Source organism: Sorex fumeus, unplaced genomic scaffold, assembly GCF_029834395.1.
Source record: "Sorex fumeus unplaced genomic scaffold, SorFum_2.1 ptg000095l, whole genome shotgun sequence".
NCBI lineage: Eukaryota > Metazoa > Chordata > Mammalia > Eulipotyphla > Soricidae > Sorex > Sorex fumeus.
This window is the reverse complement of record NW_026606152.1, coordinates 5,252,158-5,270,626: the sequence shown is the minus strand read 5'-3', so window position 1 is coordinate 5,270,626 and position 18,469 is coordinate 5,252,158. Positions and strand designations below refer to the sequence as shown.

At 57.1% G+C, this 18,469-nt stretch overlaps 1 protein-coding gene across 1 annotated transcript in view; it reads left to right on the top strand.

Moving 5' to 3' along the window:
* The first annotated feature begins 3,494 nt into the window (after positions 1–3,494).
* The window catches only part of SLC2A9 (solute carrier family 2 member 9), a 55,788-nt gene continuing 40,813 nt past the window's right edge, over positions 3,495–18,469 (top strand). The window contains exons 1-4 of the mRNA XM_056132962.1: positions 3,495–3,641; positions 4,740–4,838; positions 13,999–14,159; positions 18,073–18,197. Of these exons, the coding sequence (XP_055988937.1) occupies positions 3,531–3,641; positions 4,740–4,838; positions 13,999–14,159; positions 18,073–18,197 (496 nt within the window). The 5' untranslated portion in view covers positions 3,495–3,530. The remainder of the gene's footprint in view (positions 3,642–4,739; positions 4,839–13,998; positions 14,160–18,072; positions 18,198–18,469) is intronic.

Here is an 18,469-nt window from a genome sequence, read left to right as displayed (position 1 = left end):
TGTATGTGCCCAGGCTCTGCTGCGACCGGCAGTCTCCCGCTGTGGAGTTTGTGGATGAGGCACTTCCTGGCTGAGGCATTCTGCACATGATTTGGGGTTGCAGTCCTCTCTGAGGTTTGCACCCCTCCTGGCTGCAGCGAACTAGAAGTCCTTTGCAGGGCTGCGGTTCGCCTCAGCCATGTCCACGCACACAGGTGGCCTGGCTCTGCCACTGAGCCCCTTCCTTCCCTCCCGTACCCCAAGACCGGTGTGTCTCCACCCTCCACCCTCATTTCTGGAGGTTCAGCTCCGTGAGCTCAAGCTCACTCCGGCCCTCCGAGGTCCAGGGCATAGCAAATCCTCCATGATTCAGAAACTCACAGGCAGCATCTTCCTCTGTTTAACTCTAGACGGAGACCTCAGGGCCTGCAGCCGCGGGGGGTTGAATGTGGGCTGACTCCCCATCTTCCTCCTCTTGCTGAGGAGCAATGCCTGGCGAGCACTCCAACACTCTGCCTGAGCGCCAGCTTGCAGACCCTCGCATTGTCCCCAGGGAGAGCCACTCCCAGAGGGTGGGGCTGCAGGCCTGGCCACGGGGTCTCCTGGCTTGGGCCCACCCAGACCGGGAGGAGCAGGCGCAAAGGGCACTCAACTCGTGGCTGCCGTCCACGGAGGAGCTGGCACGAAAGCTCATGGCTGCCGTCCAAACTCCCACGAGCTGCCGTGGCCTCGTCAGTCGCACTGCAAGTGGGTGTCTGTTCCCACGGGTTGGGATCCTGCTGTGCTTGTCCCGTTCCCAGGGGACCCACAGTCTAAGTGTGCGCGACAGGCCTGTCAGAGGAGTGAGCAAGCAGGTGAGCTGGTCTCTGACCAGGGCTGCTGAGGCACTGGCATTTAGTAAGCAAAGTAGCAAGATGGGGCGGGGGCCGCAGGTGTGCCCTCACGCCCCCCTTCCTGCCCCGCATTATTGCAGAGGAGCTGGTCCCAAACCTGGTACCCCAACCATGACGCTCAGAGAGAAGGATGCAGGAGACGGCAAAGCGAAAGAAGGCGTGTCCAGGATGAAACCGGTCAGTTTCGGCCTCTGTCCTCTACAGCTCTGCGGGTGCCAGGGCCCCTCCCCCCTCCCCTCCAGCACCCCCTGCTGTCCTGCCCCCTCCTAGGGGAGCTGGAGTTGAGGTGCGGTCAGGCTGGGAAAGTGAGGAGTGTCTTTTCTCAGTCGGAGTGACGATACTGTCCCCAGGGACACTCTGACCCTCCAGCCCCCCAGTTCCCTGCCACTGCCTCCAGGAAGCCCTCAACACTTAGGAAGGCACTTTCTCACCAGGAGCCCTCGGCCTCAGCCTTTCTTCTTTATTGTGCTCACTCTCGATGGATCCCAGGGCCTCACACAGGCGAGACTGTGCTCTTAACAGGAAGATGGGGTGGGGCGGGGAGGCACCTCACAAACACCCCACAACTGCAAGTGATGGGGTGTCACAGAGCTCAGTGCCGGACCCTCCCTAAAACCAGACCCAAGCCTCTGCCCACAGCAACGTTGCTCAGTTTGGCCTCACCAGCTCCCACCCTCCCCGGCTTCTCCCGCTCAGAGTAAGAGAGACCAGCGACAGAGCCATATAGAGGGGTGTGGGCATTGAGGGGGTTGCCCTGCACGCAGCAGCCCCCGGTGGATCCCCAGTACTCCTGTGATCCCCTGAGCCCCAGGAGTGACCCCTGAGCATTGACAATAAATAGAAGGGACACTCCGACCAGGGTTGTGGGCAGGCAAAGAGCCCGCGGGGACCCAAATCATGATTGGGGCTCAGTGCTGGGCCAGGCTGGGCAACCCCTCCTCCATCCTGTCATCTTCCACAGGGAGAGAGTGGTCACCTGTTTCTGTGCTCAGGGTCACTCCGGGCTCTGTGCTCAGGGCCACTCCTGGCTCTGTGCTCAGGGTCACTCCGGGCTCTGTGCTCAGGGCTCAGAGGACTGTAGGTGATGCCAGAGTTTTAAACTGCACTGGCCACATGAAAAGCATGTGCCTTGAGGCCCTGCGCCATCTCTCTGGCCCATCCTGGCCCTGGGCTGTCTCTGGTCCTTCCTGTCCCCATCCTGGCCCTGCACTGTCTCTGGCCTGTCCTGTGCCTTTCCAGTGTTCAGCTCCGAGAGGAAGAGGCTGCCCAGCCAGTCTGTGTTTTAGCAAGATCAGGTGGGACCCCCACTTGCAGGTGAGGCCCCCCCGCAAGGAGGGTGTGAATTCAGAGTTAAGGTGGGAAGAGAATGAGGGGGTGCCTGGAAATCCCCTGCAGGGGTGCCACATACCACAGGCCCCAGCTGGGAGGAGCCCCGGGACACCCTTTTCTGGGACCCCCGCGGTGCCCTGCTCGCTGCTGCCCGGCCAGGCACGGAGGTCTTCCAGCAGCCTTGTCTTACTCCCCTTTGGGGTGTGGGGGACCCTCGGCCACTGTAACACAATTGCATCCGGTCCTGCTCAGGACTGTGGTCAGGGAGGGGCTCAGGCAAGTGCTGAACATCAGCTCAGGAAGGGCCTTTCTCCAGGGGGTTGTGGGGCTCACCAGGTGGTGGGCTCAGCCCCCTGCGGGGCTCAGCTGCCCCTCTGGGATGTTTTGGTCCCGCAGGGGTGCGGGGTGGGCCTGGGTGCTGGTTCCAGCACGTGCCCCTCCTTGCCCCTGCATTCCTACACCCCTAACTTTTATTCCAGTCTGTCCCCCCACTAAACCAAGGTGCAAGCTTCCTGTCTCTGCTGGGGGATCAAGCCCAGTCCTGGACTTTTGGGGCTTCTGCCACTCTCAAGCACAGCTTCGCCACCCCGCCCTGGCGGCGGCCCCTGGGCTGGGCTGTCCTCTGCACATGAAGAGGATCCCACCTCCTCAGCACTGACCCCGCAACCCCCCCACCCCAGGCAGCCCCACGGGAGGACGGCTGTCTCTCTGCCCGGGGTGGCGCAGGGCACAGCACGCCCAGTGCCCACCACTGCCAGGCCCACACTGGCCATTTGTGCCTGAGCCTGTGTACCCCCTCGGGCTGGACTGCACCTCTGCATCCACCCAGGTCTAGAATTTCTCCACACTCTGTCCCGGGGGCAGGCGCAGGGGTGGGGTGGGGAGAGTGGAGGCTCCAGAAGTGGGGGGCTTTGTCTGAGGAGGCAGTGTGCTCAGGGGTGCGGTCAGCACGTGCGTGGCCTCGCTGCTCCATCCTCCCCCACTCCCACGGGAGACTGACTTGCCCTAGTTTATGGCAGACCCTCCCTCCACGCCCCTTTGCTGAGATCGTTTAGAAGGAGACGGACAGTCTCCCCCCCGGGAGCCCTGTAGCTGGGCTGTGATCCGGCAGACGGGTCCTGGAGCACTGCCCTGGCCGTGCCCACCCCCACAGGGCAGTCAGTGCTGTTTCCTGCTGGGAAGATGCGGTTGCCACACTTCCGCTGGGCAACCCGCCCGCCCTCTGCCCTCCCCGCATGGACTCTGCCTCCTCACGCACGGGGATGCCCAGGCACGGCCCGGGGTCCAGGGTCCGCTTAGGGCTGGGCCTCTCACTGCCAGGAGCCGGACATGGACCCCCGCGATCTCAGTCAGCAGGCCCTTCCTCTTGGTCCCAGCAGTGACCCCGGTCTCAGGGGGCCGTCCCAGGGAGCCCGCCCACCCGGGAGGAGTGGAAGGAAGGTAAACACAGCGGCTGGCTGGTGAGCTGCTGCAGCTGGCCAGGCCTGGCCCAGTGCGGGCGGCAGCCCGAGAGCCCAGCGGGACCCTGGGGTCTGAGCTTGAGTGCTGGGGTCTGAGTGCTGAGGACTGGAGCCTGAGTACAGCGTCCTGTGGGGTCCTGCCTGCCTGAGGGTCCTGGACCTGCCCCAGCTCCAGTAGTGCTGTGTTCAGGCATGTGGGGTACAGCGGTCTCACACATGCTAGGGGTCCCTTCCCCTTCCCACTCCCCCCTCTGCCCATGGGGTGCTGGTGAGGGGGACTGGGCCACAGAGTGGGGTGGCTCCCGGGCAGCAGTGATCTCCCCCCTGCCAGGATTGGGTGAAGGAGAGAGACCAAGGCCCAGAAAGGAGCCTGGGCTGAGGAGAGGGGCTGAGGCAGGTGTCCCATGCCCCCAGCTCCTGTGGCTACAGGGAGGTGTTGGGCCCCACTCCCTCATAAGGGGCAGAGGCAGGACCTCCGCAGGAGACAGAGTCTGGGCCCGGCTCACGGGGGGCCCATAGGGGATGTGGCCAGAGCCTGGGAGATGGAAGAGTCTGGAATGGGAGGAGCCTCACAGCCAGGTCAAGAGCAACCGTGGCATGGACATGGGCAACAGGCCCTGGTGCTGTGGCTAGGGCCTGAGGGAGAAGAGGAGGAAGGCCCTTTCAGAGCATGCTCTGATAGGACGCCCTGCTCTGGGACCCCTCAAGTGGGGGGGGTCTTGGCCCCCCCCCGCCCCTGCAGGGGCCAGCCTTGCTTGGCGGAACAGTGGGGGACACATGATGTGCCCTGATCCCGAGTGAGACCCTCACGTGTCTCTGTTTCCCTACCTGTGCTTGCAGGACAGAGAAGCCCAGCCTCGGGGGCAGGGAGCTACTGCCCTGGGGGTCCGGGGAGGGGGCGGGGCAGCACCCAAGGGAGCACCCTGCAGAACTCCCTGCGACCCCACCACGGGCGGAGGAAACGCAGCAGTCCCCGCCTGGACAGGACCCCTGTGTGCCTGGGGGACTCCACTCTTCCTTCCTTGAGTGTCCTCTGCTGCCCGCACAGCCGCCTTGACCACTCTACCTTTCCTTCCAGAACTGGTCCTGCTCACTCGTCGTGGCATCCCTGGTGGGCGCCTTTGGCTCGTCCTTCCTCTACGGCTACAACCTGTCGGTAGTGAATGCGCCCACGTCGGTGAGTGCCCAGCAGGAGGCGCTGCAGCCGCACCTGCATGCAGCAGAGCCCGTTGCGCTGGACAGTCCAGCAGGTGGCAGGAAGGATGGAGAGTGGGGCCGCCCCTGGCTTGGAGGGACAGGTGGGAGATGGGGCAACAGGGGCTGAAGGCAGCATAGGGCTCCATCCTTGCGTCTGGGGGGCGGGTGTACTGGGGGAGCCCTGCGAGGGGAGGGGGCTTCGGGCCAGGCAGGGGAGGACCGGAGGGTCTTATTCCAGGCCGAGGGGCAGGAAGTCTGAGCCCTGTGCGTTTGAGCCTCTTCTAGACGGTTTTTTCCATCTTCGTGGAAGGCGCCCTGAGGGTCTGTTGGCTAAGACCCGCTGTTGGGGGTAATGGGGATAAAGTTCAGTGGTCAGAGCATGTGGGGGCAGGCACGGCCGAGTCTGCCCTCAGACTCAGGTGGCCCCACAAGCATCACCAAGGGCAGCTCTGGAGGCCTTGAGCACTGCCAGGCCCGAGCGTTTGTTGCCCTGCAGTCTGGTCAGTACTGCTGGGAGTGGCCCGGGTCCCCGAGCACTGCTTGGGATGTCAGTAAAAGACCCATTTTTGGCTTCTGTTTTTATCCCAGAACCGGGTCCCTAAGAGTCCATTCCCCTGGGCCCCCAATGCCCCCTCCTGGTTCGAGGGTTTGGGAAATGGGCAATGCAGAACGCACACTCACAGAATGCGCCTGGTGTCTCCCTACCATGGGAGTAAGGCAGAAGGGAATGGGCAGGACTTCCTGGAGGAGAGGGCAACTGAGCTGTGCCATGAAGGCAGAGGGCAGAAGGTGAGGCCCTGGAGAAATACAGCTCAAGCCCAATTCTCTGTCCACCTAGGAGGCCCTTCCAGTGGGGCCAGCCCCCAGCCTCTCCTTCATACAAAGGCTCTGAGATCCACAGGGTCCTCAGAGCCTCCCCCAAGGCTCAGTGGCTCCTTCCCGAGGACAGGGACAGTGGTCGGGAGACCCTGAACTAGAACCCACTCGTTCTAGCTCCGCAGGGGAGTGTGGGCTGCGTCTGTTCCAGCCAGAACATGAGTCATGGCTGAGAGAAGGCAGGAGGGGAGAGGACGGACACCCGGTTCTCCTTCAGGCCCGCCTATGGCCCTGCTCCCGCAGCACATCTGCTGGCCTCAGACAGAAGGGCCAGAACACCCGGCTTTCTGAAGGCAGGTGGGCCTGAGAAATAGGACAGCAAGGACAGCACGCCAGGGAAAGAACCCAGTCCCCAACCGCCCATGCGCCCCCAGAGCCCCCACTCCATGCACCAATAGACGTCCACCCGCCCCACGCACCACCAGAGACCTCACCCATGCACCCACAGAGCCCCTGAGACTGGGTAGTTCACACTTTCCTAAGAGCATAAATTCTGCCGGAGCTCTCGGGCTCCCAGGAGACCTAGAGATAAGGGTCAACCAGGAGAGGGTCGAATAAAACGCCTGAAATGCCCCAATACAGGCTGTGAGTTTTTTCTAAACACACATGGGCCCTGAGTGAGCAAGGACTGTCCAGAAACCCATGGGGATCCTCTCTGACTTGGTGTGCTTAGTAACAGGAAGACCCCGTTTTCCTATAAAAACTTTTAACTTAGTCCTATACTCAGTTCCTCCCCTGACGGGAGTTTCTCTCTCTTCTAATTACTTTCCAGTAAACTTTTCTATTTTCTCATTCTGCGCATCTTTATTATTCAGTATTTTTCATTCTTGAAAATATTGAAGAACCCAGGACCTGGGCAGAAGCCCAGAGACTGGCACCACCGTTCCTGCCTCATCACCAGCTCTGGGGAGTGACTCAGGGACCTGGGCATCCCCCCACCCCCAGGCCAAGCTTGTCTCCCATGATGGGGGTGGGAGAGTAGGGGGGTGGTGCTGCCCTCCGGGTCTCCTGGAGCAGAGAAGCAGGTGTCTGTCCAGGCGTCCGAGAGTGTCGGTATCAATGATGGGGGCAGCGGAGAAAGGCTGGCAGAGTTTTGTGGGGCCCCAGCCCGCACCCAGCATGCGATAGGCAGAGCAGACAGAAGTCTTCCTGGGGTGCTGGCACTGTGCCGCTGGCTTCCCGTGGGAGCCTGTGCATGCAGCAGCCCCTGGACTGGCAGGAGAGGACAGGGGAAGGAGCCTGCACCGCTGTGCGACCAGGAGCCCCTGTTCCTGATCCCTGTGTCCCTGCCTCTCCAGGGACATGAGTTAGGAGTTAGGGGAGTCACTTCCTTCTGGGATCCACAGGGTCCTCAGAGCCAGGACCCCAACCTGCTGCAGTAGGAGTGCGCGGGTGGGATTGGGGGCTCTGTAGGGGTGCTCAGGGCAGGATTGGGGGCTCTGTGGGGGTTCCTGAAGCAGGGGACTCTATGGGGGCATACAGGGCAGGGAGTGGGGTTCTATGGGGTTCCCCGGGGCAGGGGCTCTGGAGTGCATGGGGTGGGGTGGGGTCTCTGTAGGGTGCATGGGGTGGGGGCTCTGTGGGGTGCATGTATGTCCCATGCACACACCCTTCCTATGCACGTGTCTCCCTCATGCTTATGCCCATCCCATGTACATGAATATTCCATGTACATGTCCATCTATGACACCCCCTCCTCATGCATGTATTCAGCCTTCTTTTGCTGTGAGACCTTGTTTTTCTCTCTATCTAGGATCCTTTTCTACTCAATTTAAGTTTTCCTTTGTGTGTGTGTGTGTGTGTGTGTATGTGTGTGTGTGTTGGTTTGAGGACCACACCTGGTGATGCTCAGGGGTTACATCTGGCTCTGCACACAGGAATCACTCCTGGTGGTGCTCAGAGGACCAGATGGGATGCCAGGGGTTGAACCCAGCCTAGCTATGTACAAGACAAGTGCCCTCCCCACTGTACCATCTCCTGACCCTTCAGTTTGAGTTCTTAATGGATATATATATATATATATATTTTATAATTTTATTTATTAACTCACCGTGAGAGCAATTACAAAGTTTTCGGGTCTAAGTCTCGGTCATACAATGAAACACCCGTACCTTCAACAGTGCCCATTCTCCACCCCCAATAACCCCAGTACCCCCATCCCACACTCTCCCCCTATCTGTGGGCCAGATGATTTCCACATTACTATCTCTCTACTTTGATCACATTCAATATTTTGACACCAGACCCACCATTATTATTTGGGATTTTACCCCAACACTCAGATCTGCTGAAAAGGCAACAGTAGACAATTTGTTTTCTATTGCTGGTTATGAATGACATATAATGTCGTGTGGCTGCAGTAGTGGCCATGCAATTTTGAAATTCCAAAATTTTAACACTTAAATCTGGAGGGATTTCTGCCAAAACCTGCTGGGTTCCGAGATTTGTTCCTGAGTCTCTGGGATCATGGCCGTTAAGCAGCTTGATCAGGAGCCAGAAAGGCCATTCATGGGCGGCGACTTGGGGGTCTCGTTGGGACGGGAAGGAAAAGGCCAACTCCACCCCCATCCCTTGAGGCCCCATGTGTCTCGTCACTGAGGGCCCAAACCTGACTGTCCGGTGGCCTCTGGAGGAATGTGGCCACTGAGCCGCCTAGGGGGAGCAGGCAGAGGGACAACACCCTTTCCCAACCTGGGGTGGCCTGGCAACAGTAACTTACTGTGGGGTCCAGACACATACCTGCCAAAAGCCACTGGATTTCGAGATTTGATTCTGAGTCTCTGGGATCATGGCCATTAAGCAGCTTGATCAGGAGCCAGAGAGGCCATTCGTGGGCCATGACTTGGGGTCTCGTTGGGGTGGGGAGGAAAGGACAGGCTCCACCCCCATCCCATGAGGTCCTGCGTGTTTCATCACTGTGAACCCAAACCTGACTGTCCAGTGGCCTCTGGAGGACGGCGGCCACCGGGCCGCCAGGGGGAATAGGCCAAGGCACAAAACCTATTCCTACCTGGGTTAGCCCAGCACCGGTAACCTACTGCAGGGACCGGACACATTTCTGCCAAAAGCCGGTGGGTTTTGAGATTTGTTTCTGAGTCTCTGGGATCATGGCCATTAAGCAGTTCAATCAGAAACCAGAGAGGCCATGCCTCCAACTATATAGCTGAACTGGAGGTGGTTTGTGGGTGTGTCTCCCACATACCTAACTTTTGGCCATTTACTTTCTTGGTAAACTTTGCCCCAAGTTTTGGGGTCTGGCCAAAGGCACAGCAGCAATTTTGGGGTATCTGGAAGTCTGAAGGCACCCTCAGGCTGCTGATGCACTCGCCTCACAGGTACAGATTGACCTGCTGGCGGCACCATACCCCCCTTAATATATATATTATACTTACGAAAGAGTAAATAAAACTCACACATACATACCACACACACACACACACACACAAACACACACACACATAACTTGAAACACGATTGTGAATCTGGTACCCAAGAACACGCAGAGAAGGAAGGCCCTCATGCTCCATTTCCCCCACAGCCTCTGTCATGGGACTGCACAGCTGACATTTGAGGTCACTTTTCCTTTGCTTTTCTTTGTAGTTCTATGGCATTTTTATAACCCTTAGAGAACCTTTTAACCCTTCATTTTAGAATTTCCTGTGTGAGGTCATGCTCTTTGCACTCTTCTTTCTGGCTCCTGTGGACAGCATGCTTGGTGAGGCCTCACCTGCATGTGGTTGCAGTTCATCCTAGTCTCCTGCTCCAGTGCTCCTCTTCCCACCAGCCCCAGTGTGTCTCTCCACTCCAGGTTGGCAGCATTTGTGTTTCCTGTCTGAGACCATTAGGAGCGAGGCGACTATGGACATCTGGGTAAATTTAACTGAGGGCAGGTGAAATGAGGTTTTTTAGACAAATTTTCTAGAAATGGGTATTCTGGGCTCAAGGTTGAAGGATCATTACCTTTTCCAGTAATGCCAAAGTAACTGCCAAGCTGCTGGTCTAGTTAGTCCCCCAGCTCCCACCATAGGCGTCTACCTGTCCACCCAGCTGACCACCACATGGTCTGGCTAGGCCTTTTCCAGAGTATGTAGCCCCTCTTGAGCACTTGGTACTGGTCAGAGCTTTTAATGGGCCCCCACAACAGCCCTGAGCTGGGGGCATCAATGGCGTCATGCCAGCATGGACCAGGAGAAAAGGCTTATTGGTCTGAACCATCAGGAAACCATGAGGAATCCAGCAGGTCTATGCCACAGGCCCATGTGCTCACTGTAGTGCCAGGGGCTGGCTCCGGGCCAGCGGCGGGTGACTGCGTGCTGGGACATGTATTTAGGTCTGCAGCTATGCCTAGGCCCCTGGTCATCAGTGCATGCCAGTCACCCAGTCCCCATCATGGGCTGCAGAGTAAGACCCCACAGGGCCATGGGGGTGGGGGCAGGGCTTGATGCTACTGTAGACTCTCAGGGGTTCTTCCTGCGTTTTGCCTTTGACAGCAATGGGGAGCACCAGCCAATGGTTTTCAATCATTTGCACTTCCTTGTTTAGGAAAGGAAAAGTGCTTGTTTGTTCAGACTTCATACACACTTCTAACTGGATTGTTTGTCTTCTTGTTGACTTGTAGGGTTCTTTGTAAAAAAAAAAAAAGATCGCGTGGTCGCCCACCTAGGAGATGGTCAGACTGCTTCATCAAGACCCTGAATGATTGAATTGAGGCTATTCATGTTCCTAGAAGGAGCAGACACCATTGGGCTACATTAGCGGAGGGACAAATGGAGACATTACTTGCGCCCGCTCGAGTAAATTGATGAGTAACGGGATGTCAAGTGATCAAGTGATTTTTCTAGTATTTTTCTTAAGAGCAGGAGTCTTTTATTTATTTATTTATTTATTTTTAAATTTTTTTTTTTATTTATTTATTGAATCACTGTGGGAAAGGTTACAAAGCTTTCAGGTTTATGTCTCAGTCATGCAAATATCAAACACATTTCCCTTTACCAATACTTATTTTTTACCATGAAGAACCCCAATAAAACCCCACCCCCCACCCCTCCCCGTCCCTGTGAGGCAGATGAATTCTAGTTAACCCTCTATCTGCTTTGATTAGATTCATTGTTTCAATAAAAGATTCACCACTATTATTTAGAGTTTACCCCCCCCCCCCAAATCAGACATGCTGAAAAAGCATTGTGAAGTGATTTGCTTTCTACAGCTGGGTTCAAGAATTAAATGTTGGTTTTGGATTTCTGCTATTTTACCTATTGACCCTGGAAGTATTTCTACTGAAAGTCAGATAGTTAAGAAATTGGTTTCTGTGTTCTGGAGTCGTGGCCGTGCTGGAGAGCCGCTCGCGGGGGGCAACTGGTGGCCTCGGTAGGGCGTGAAGGGCGGAGCGAAACGCTCCCCTTCCCATGAAGTTTTAGTCGCCCCCACACTCCCGGCTCATACCTGCTGTCCACAAGGCTCCCATGTGGCCGCCATCTTTCTTTCCAGAGAGGAGAGGGCGAATGGGGCAACACCCTTTCCCCTCCGGCAGACTTGATGGGCTGGATCAACGTATAGTCCGTTCACTTTTCTGCTCCAAGCTGCCGGGTTCTGCATTAAGTCCTTGTGCTTCTGGGGCCATGGCCGTGCTGGAGAGCCGCTCGCGGGGGGCGACTGGTGACCTCGGTAGGGCGTGAAGGACGGACCGGAACGCCCCCCGACCCATGAGGTTTTAGTCGCACCCACTCCCCCGGCTCATACCTGCTGTCCACAAGGCTCCCATGTGGCCGCCATCTTTCTTTCCAGAGAGGAGAGGGCGAATGGGGCAACACCCTTTCCCCTCCGGCAGACTTGATGGCCTGGATCAATGCATAGTCCGTTCACTTTTCTGCTCCAAGCTGCTGGGTTCTGCATTAAGTCCTTGTGCTTCTGGGGCCGTGGCTGTGCTGGGGAGCCGCTTGTGGGGGGCAACCGGTGACCTCGGTAGGGCGTGAAGGACGGACCGGAACGCCCCCCTTCCCATGAGGTTTTAGTCGCCCCCACACTCCCGGCTCATACCTGCTGTCCACAAGGCTCCCATGTGGCCGCCATCTTTCTTTCCAGAGGAAGGAGGGCGGAAGGGAGCAACACCCTTTCCCCTCTGGGCAGAAATGATTGCCTGGATTAACGCATAGTTCTTTCACTTTTCTGCTCCAAGCTGCTGGGTTCTGCATTAAGCCCTTGTGCTTCTGGGGCTGTGGCCGTGCTGGAGAGCCGCTCGCGGGGGGCAACTGGTGACCTCGGTAGGGCATGAAGGACGGACCGGAACGCCCCCCTTCCCATGAGGTTTTAGTCGCCCCCACACTCCCGGCTCATACCTGCTGTCCACAAGGCTCCCATGTGGCCGCCATCTTTCTTTCCAGAGAGGAGAGGGCGAATGGGGCAACACCCTTTCCCCTCCGGCAGACTTGATGGGCTGGATCAACGCATAGTCCGTTCACTTTTCTGCTCCAAGCTGCTGGGTTCTGCATTAAGTCCTTGTGCTTCTGGGGTCGTGGCTGTGCTGGAGAGCCGCTCGTGGGGGGTGACTGGTGACCTCGGTAGGGCGTGAAGGACGGACCGGAACGCCCCCCTTCCCATGAGGTTTTAGTCGCCCCCACACCCCCGGCTCATACCTGCTGTCCACAAGGCCCCTATGTGGCCGCCATCTTTCTTTCCAGAGGAAGGAGGGCGGAAGGGAGCAACACCCTTTCCCCTCTGGGCAGAAATGATTGCCTGGATTAACGCATAGTCCTTTCACTTTTCTGCTCCAAGCTGCTGGGTTCTGCATTAAGTCCTTGTGCTTCTGGGGTCGTGGCTGTGCTGGAGAGCCGCTCGTGGGGGGTGACTGGTGAACTCGGTAGGGCGTGAAGGACGGACCGGAACGCCCCCCTTCCCATGAGGTTTTAGTCGCCCCCACACTCCCGGCTCATACCTGCTGTCCACAAGGCTCCCATGCGGCCGCCATCCTTCTTTCCAGAGAAGAGAGGGCGAATGGGGCAACACCCTTTCCCCTCTGGGCAGAAATGATGGCCTGGGTTAACTCATCGTCCGTTCGCTTTTCTGCTCTAAGCTGCTGGGTTTTGCATTAAGTCCTTGTGTTTCTGGGGCTGTGGCCGTGCTCCAAACTTAACTCTGACTTTCAGGGAGAAAGATTGGGTGGTTTACTTCTCATTGATCACTTTGTATACAGAGAGATGTCGCGTGGCCGCTTACGCGGCCGCGCGGTTTTGAGAAAAAGTCCTCATTCCCGCATACTCGAGCTGTGTTTGTAGAGGCTTCTGGTCACCGGGGTTCCATCTGGGGGAGGCGGGATGCGGCACCTACTCCATCTGGAACTTGCGGGTGATCTCGGCTCTTTTTGGAACCTGTTTTTTCTTTTTTTTTTTTTCCCTCTGGGATCCCGCACCCTCCATGTGTTCCTTCTCTTATGCTGAACGCTTCAAAGATGGCGCTGGGGGGCGGGCTGTGGTTATTTATTTTTTAAATTTTATTTTCATAAGGTTGTTCACATTAATTGATTACATTCAATATTCCAACACCAATTCCACCACCATTGCTTTAAATTTTCCCACCACCATTCAAGACTGCCAGGGAGAGATGCTAGATAATTATGAATATCATGAGAGGTTGCACGCTTCTGGAATTCTAAAATTGCAAATGGTTGGGGTCCGGAGACATCTCTGTAGGGAGCTAATCCATTTTGAGATTTATTTGGGAGTCTCTGGATCAAGGACATTGATGCTCTGAGATGCACCAGAGGCAGATCACGGGTGTGACAGCCAGGACCCCAAGCAGGCTGGGAAGGAGCAGGAGTCTTTTAATTCCCATAAAAATCCCAAGGCGCACTTCACTAGTCTTTTCACGGTCAGCATTTCTTGAGCCTTGCACCTTTGCCTTCTCCAATATGGCGAAGCATTTCTCTTGCATAATATGGTCTCCATGAACATGTTTCACACTTGGTCCTGTGTGCGCCAAAGCTGGGAGGCCCGGGGACAACAGCTCACCAGTCCCCATCACACCCGAGCCTGAATAGCAGCTTTACTTCTTGGTGAGTGAGGTGCCTCATCTCTGAGTTTGCTTCCCTGTCTGGAAAACGAGTTTTGCAGAGAGGCACCCACGCAGTGTGCTGCCGGGTCTAACCAAATAATGCCCAAACAGGACTTGGCGGGAAGCCTGGCTCGGAGACAGCACTGTGACAACAGCCAGCTGGCCTGGACCCAGCGGCAGAGCAGCAGAGATTCACACGGTTTGTTGTTTCTCCTCAGTACATCAAGGCCTTTTACAACGAATCGTGGGAACGAAGACATGGGCACCCCATAGACCCAGACACCCTGACCCTGCTCTGGTCTGTGACCGTGTCCATATTCGCCATAGGAGGACTCGTGGGGACACTGCTGGTGAAGCCGATTGGAAAGGTTCTCGGGAGGTGAGTGGGGGCATCTGTGTTTGGGGAGCTGCCCTGTGGCGGTAACTGTGTCTGTTTAGGGATCTGCCCTGTGATGGTCGCTGTGTCTGTGCGCCAGTGTCAGGACTGCCCCTGAGACTGGTCAGCAGGAGAGGTTAAGGATGGGAAGGGGAGGACAGAGGCCAAGGAGAAGTGAAGCCCGGACGGCAGGGTGAGGAAGGAGTAGGGCGGGCGCCAGTCAGGCAGGAGAGCGTGGGTTGAGAAGGGTGGACATGGAATTCAGTTTGGGTAAGGAGTGGACTGGCGTGAGGAAGGGGCAGCTGGTGCAAGCGGCTTGGAGGTAGGGTGGGCGGCCAGCATCTCTGTGTTCCCTCCCGGGTTTCCCGCAAAGCCCTTTTCTACTCAAAGTGAGTGAGTATGCCCGCTATTTCCCACCCACTGACCCTGGGGTTGGGCATCGAGTTAAAGCGGGCACAGTGGACGACAGTGCCTCTGCTCTCCCCCATCCAGCCCTCACCCAGCAGGGCGGGACCCTCGTTCAGACAACTCGGAGCCCAGAAACCTGCTCGATAATCACCTTGAGCCCTTCCTCTTCCCAGCAGGCAGGGGATTCTCCTCACTGCTCTGCTTCTGGAAGAGTTGACGCCGTTAGTTTTCACCTGCTTGCCACGGATGAGGCCAGCCCAGAGGTCTCCACAGAATTCTGTGGAGAATGTCTGTGTTTCACACAGGGTTTCTGCCTCTGTCCTTCACATAAGCCTCTGCCAGTCGCTCTGTTCCCTCAAACAGGCCAGCCTTGCCGCCCTACACCCAGAACTTTTGACCTCTACAGGAGCTTCCGGCCTGCTCCCTGTCCCCACACTTCCTGCTCATGTTCAGCATGACATCTGGGCAGCCTTGGCGAAATATCCAGGTCCCCGCTGCTCCCCTCCTTAGAACCCTCAGGGCTGCCCATCTGCCAGGGGTAACGCCTGCTCCTTCCCTGCCCACTGCCCAGCCGGCCTCACCAAAGTTCCTGAATGGCCCCGCAGAGGCTCTTTGCACCGCCCTGCCTGGTCACCGTGAGGCTGCTTCCTCTCTCTTCTCAGGTCTGCTCAGAGCCGCCCTCGCCCAACTTCTTGGGGAAAAGTCCATCTGGGTCATGTCTGTGTGATCTGCACACCCCTCCCTGCTCCTGTGTTCCCTCCAGCCTGGGCTGCCACCTGCCAGCAGCACGTTTCGTTTGCACCTGTTTATCGAGAAGGCAACAGGGCCAGCACTTTGCCAGGTCAGAATGGAGAAGAGTGTGCAGCTCCTGGACACACAGGAGAAGGCGCTGGCAGAGGAGAGGCACAGGGAGGGGTGGGAGAAAGAAGGAGAGTGAAGGCAGAGAAGGGATGAGGGGAATGAGGATATGCGGGAGAGTAGGAGGCAGAGGAAGGAGGAAAGAAAGGAAAACAAAAGGCTGATGAATGAGTGAATGATGGAGAATAAAATTCACTGAATAAATGAACGCCTATTGGGAATGAATGGCAGCTGAATGAATGAATGCTGGAGAAGGAAGGACAGATGAATGAATAAATGAATGTTGGAGAATGGGCATATGAATGCTGGAGAAACAAGGCAGATGATTGAATGAATGCTGAAGAGGAAGTGTTGAAGTGGTCAGTGCAGCTCCCTCTCAGGGCCCTGGAGCACTGAATCTCATGTTGGACAGCGAGACTTGACACTGCTAGCTGCTTCGCCCATGAGAAATGGGGTGCCAGCTGACCCGGGTCTCCAGTCAGTTCATAGCACTGAAAACCGTGCTGAGCTTCCTGCCATCACCACGGGTTTTCTTCCACTTTTAAGCTCTGAAGGCACCAGATACATCGCCGGCTCCATCCTACAGGCAACTCACAAACAACCCGGTTCACAGGAGAGCGTTACTGTTCTGCTTTCCAGGGGACTGGAGCCAGGCGTCCAGAGTCTGAGAAATCTTCCCTCGAGCATCCAGCTAGGGTGTGGTTGGGCATCCGGGGGGCAGAGTTGGGACTGTTCAGAAGAGCAAGGGTCCCCCACATGGAGCCAGGTGCTCACGTGGACCTCAGCCGCTGTGGCACCACAGGGAAGCATGGCTGAGCACGACCTGCTGGCCGGAGCCTACTTCTTTCTCCCCTACTGCTCCAGCAAGTCAGCAGGAGCCGGGTTCTGGGATGGGCTGCAGCACCAGCTGCCGTCTCCGCCCTGGAGTAGCCTCTGCAAATAGCACGGGAGCAAACTGCCATCTGAGTGGGCAGGTCAGAGCATTTGGGAGCGCTTAGGCCAGCAGGCTCCGCAGTGACAAAAGGCGGCACTGTGAAAGGAAGGTACAAGTCCCAAGGCAAGGCTCCACACGGGGCTCCTGTGCCTGGTGCTCCTGGTGACATGGCCAAGCCCGTCTTGTGTTTGTCTAAGTGGCTAATGGCCGTGTGGAGCCTCCAGAAGGAGCCTGCAAAGGACCGGTCCTCCCCTGGAAGGTTCGCCAGGACGCTCCGTGCCCCCGCAGGAGATGGGGATGGCGGGAGAGGTCTGACACGGGTGCTGCTCGGAAATAGTGCCACGCAGGCTCCTGCAGCGTGGGGCAAGGGAGGGAGTGATCTGGGAAGGCTCAGCCCCAGGCTTTTGACCAAAACCACTGGGGTAATAACGACTCAAGAAAATCTATTAAGTAGGATGGGGAGAGCCAGGAAAGATAGTTTGGGCTGCGTTTACAGGGGCAATTGGCAGCAGGGATTCGAGACATGGTTGGGGTGGTTGGAGACACTAGACAAGAGCTGGGCATTGGGATGGGACTGTGGGCTGGAGCTGTGGTGGGAACGGCCTGGTTCACTGGGTGATGGCTTGGCTGAAGGTGCCCTGAGGTGCAGGAGCGGTAAACCGGAACCGGAGGCTAAGGGGGAGGGCAGAGGGAGACCATTACCTGCGATGGGATTTTCAAATCTCTGCTCAATCATGTTTCCTCCCTGTGTAAATCAATTTTCTGGAAGTGAAAATTGTGTTTATTTTCTAAGCATGAGTGTAATTCTGTGAATCCTGTGAATGTAAAGTTTCCTGGAGCCAAGCATGTTAATGTGAAGTTACACACACACACACACACACACACACACTGACACACATACATACACTCAAACACACTCACATAATCATACTCTCAAACTCACATACACACACAAACTCACATATACTCCCACATACTCTCACACACACACTCTCACACACACATTCACACACACTCACCCATGCTCATACATTCACACTCACACACACTCAGGCACACACACACTCTCCCCCCCCCCCCCACACACACACCGTTCCTGCTCTCTGCACCATCACAGCATGTCTTGGGGATCTTTCCCAGTCACGGTGAGGAGGCTTCCTCCATTATTTTTCACAGTTGTGGGGGGGGGTCACTCTTGGCTGTGCTCAGGGAAAGGGTAGGCCATGCTGTTGGGTCTCACATTGCACACACGTGCTCTCCGACTGTGTGGCTGCCCATGTCACGTGACAGTCCCCTTTATCCTTTGGTTTGGACCACACCAGGCAGAGCTCAGCACTCCCTCCTGGCTGTGTGCTGGGAGATCCCTCCTGAGGGACCCTACGTGGTGCCGGGGTTGAACCCGGCTCGATGGGTGTGAGGCAAGCGCCTCCGCACCATGCTGCCTCTCAGGCCCCTGGAAGGTCCTTTCTGAAGTGTCAGCGGCTCTGTGAGATGCTGCGATGGGTTCTGAGAGCCATACTGGGATGCTGTGGCGGTGCTGGCTTTGCAGAGGTGCCGGAGTATGGGAAGGAGAAGGGCTCAGCGGGCAGCTGCGGCATCGGGGTGGTGGGAAGCCCAGAATTCCAGCCATGGCCCAGGCTTCCTGAGACATCAGAGCACGGGGCCAGCAGCCCTTGGGCCACCCATCCTCCCAACTGACCGCGTCTTCTCTTGCAGGAAGCACATCCTGCTGGCCAATAATGGGTTCGCCCTGGCTGCCGCCTTGCTCATGGCCTGCGCACTGTGGGCCGGCGCCTTCGAGATGCTCATTGTGGGGCGCTTCGTCATGGGCATGGACGGAGGTGAGTGTGCCCTGGGTGGGCGCGACACCACGGCTCTGTTGGAGTGGAAGGGGAACCAGGGTTTCTCACACAGTGGCCTCACAGACAGACCCCAGCAAACACTCAGACTCACCATGGGAGCCTCTAGGTCAGTTACGTGGTTCCCTGCAACGCCACCACACCCCCCAGTAATACAAAGCCATGGGGGTCTCCCCCAGACCCACCATGCCAAGTTCGAGTCATTGCACCTTAGAATCCACGTTCCCAGGGCCCCTGTTCCCAGGGCCTGCTGT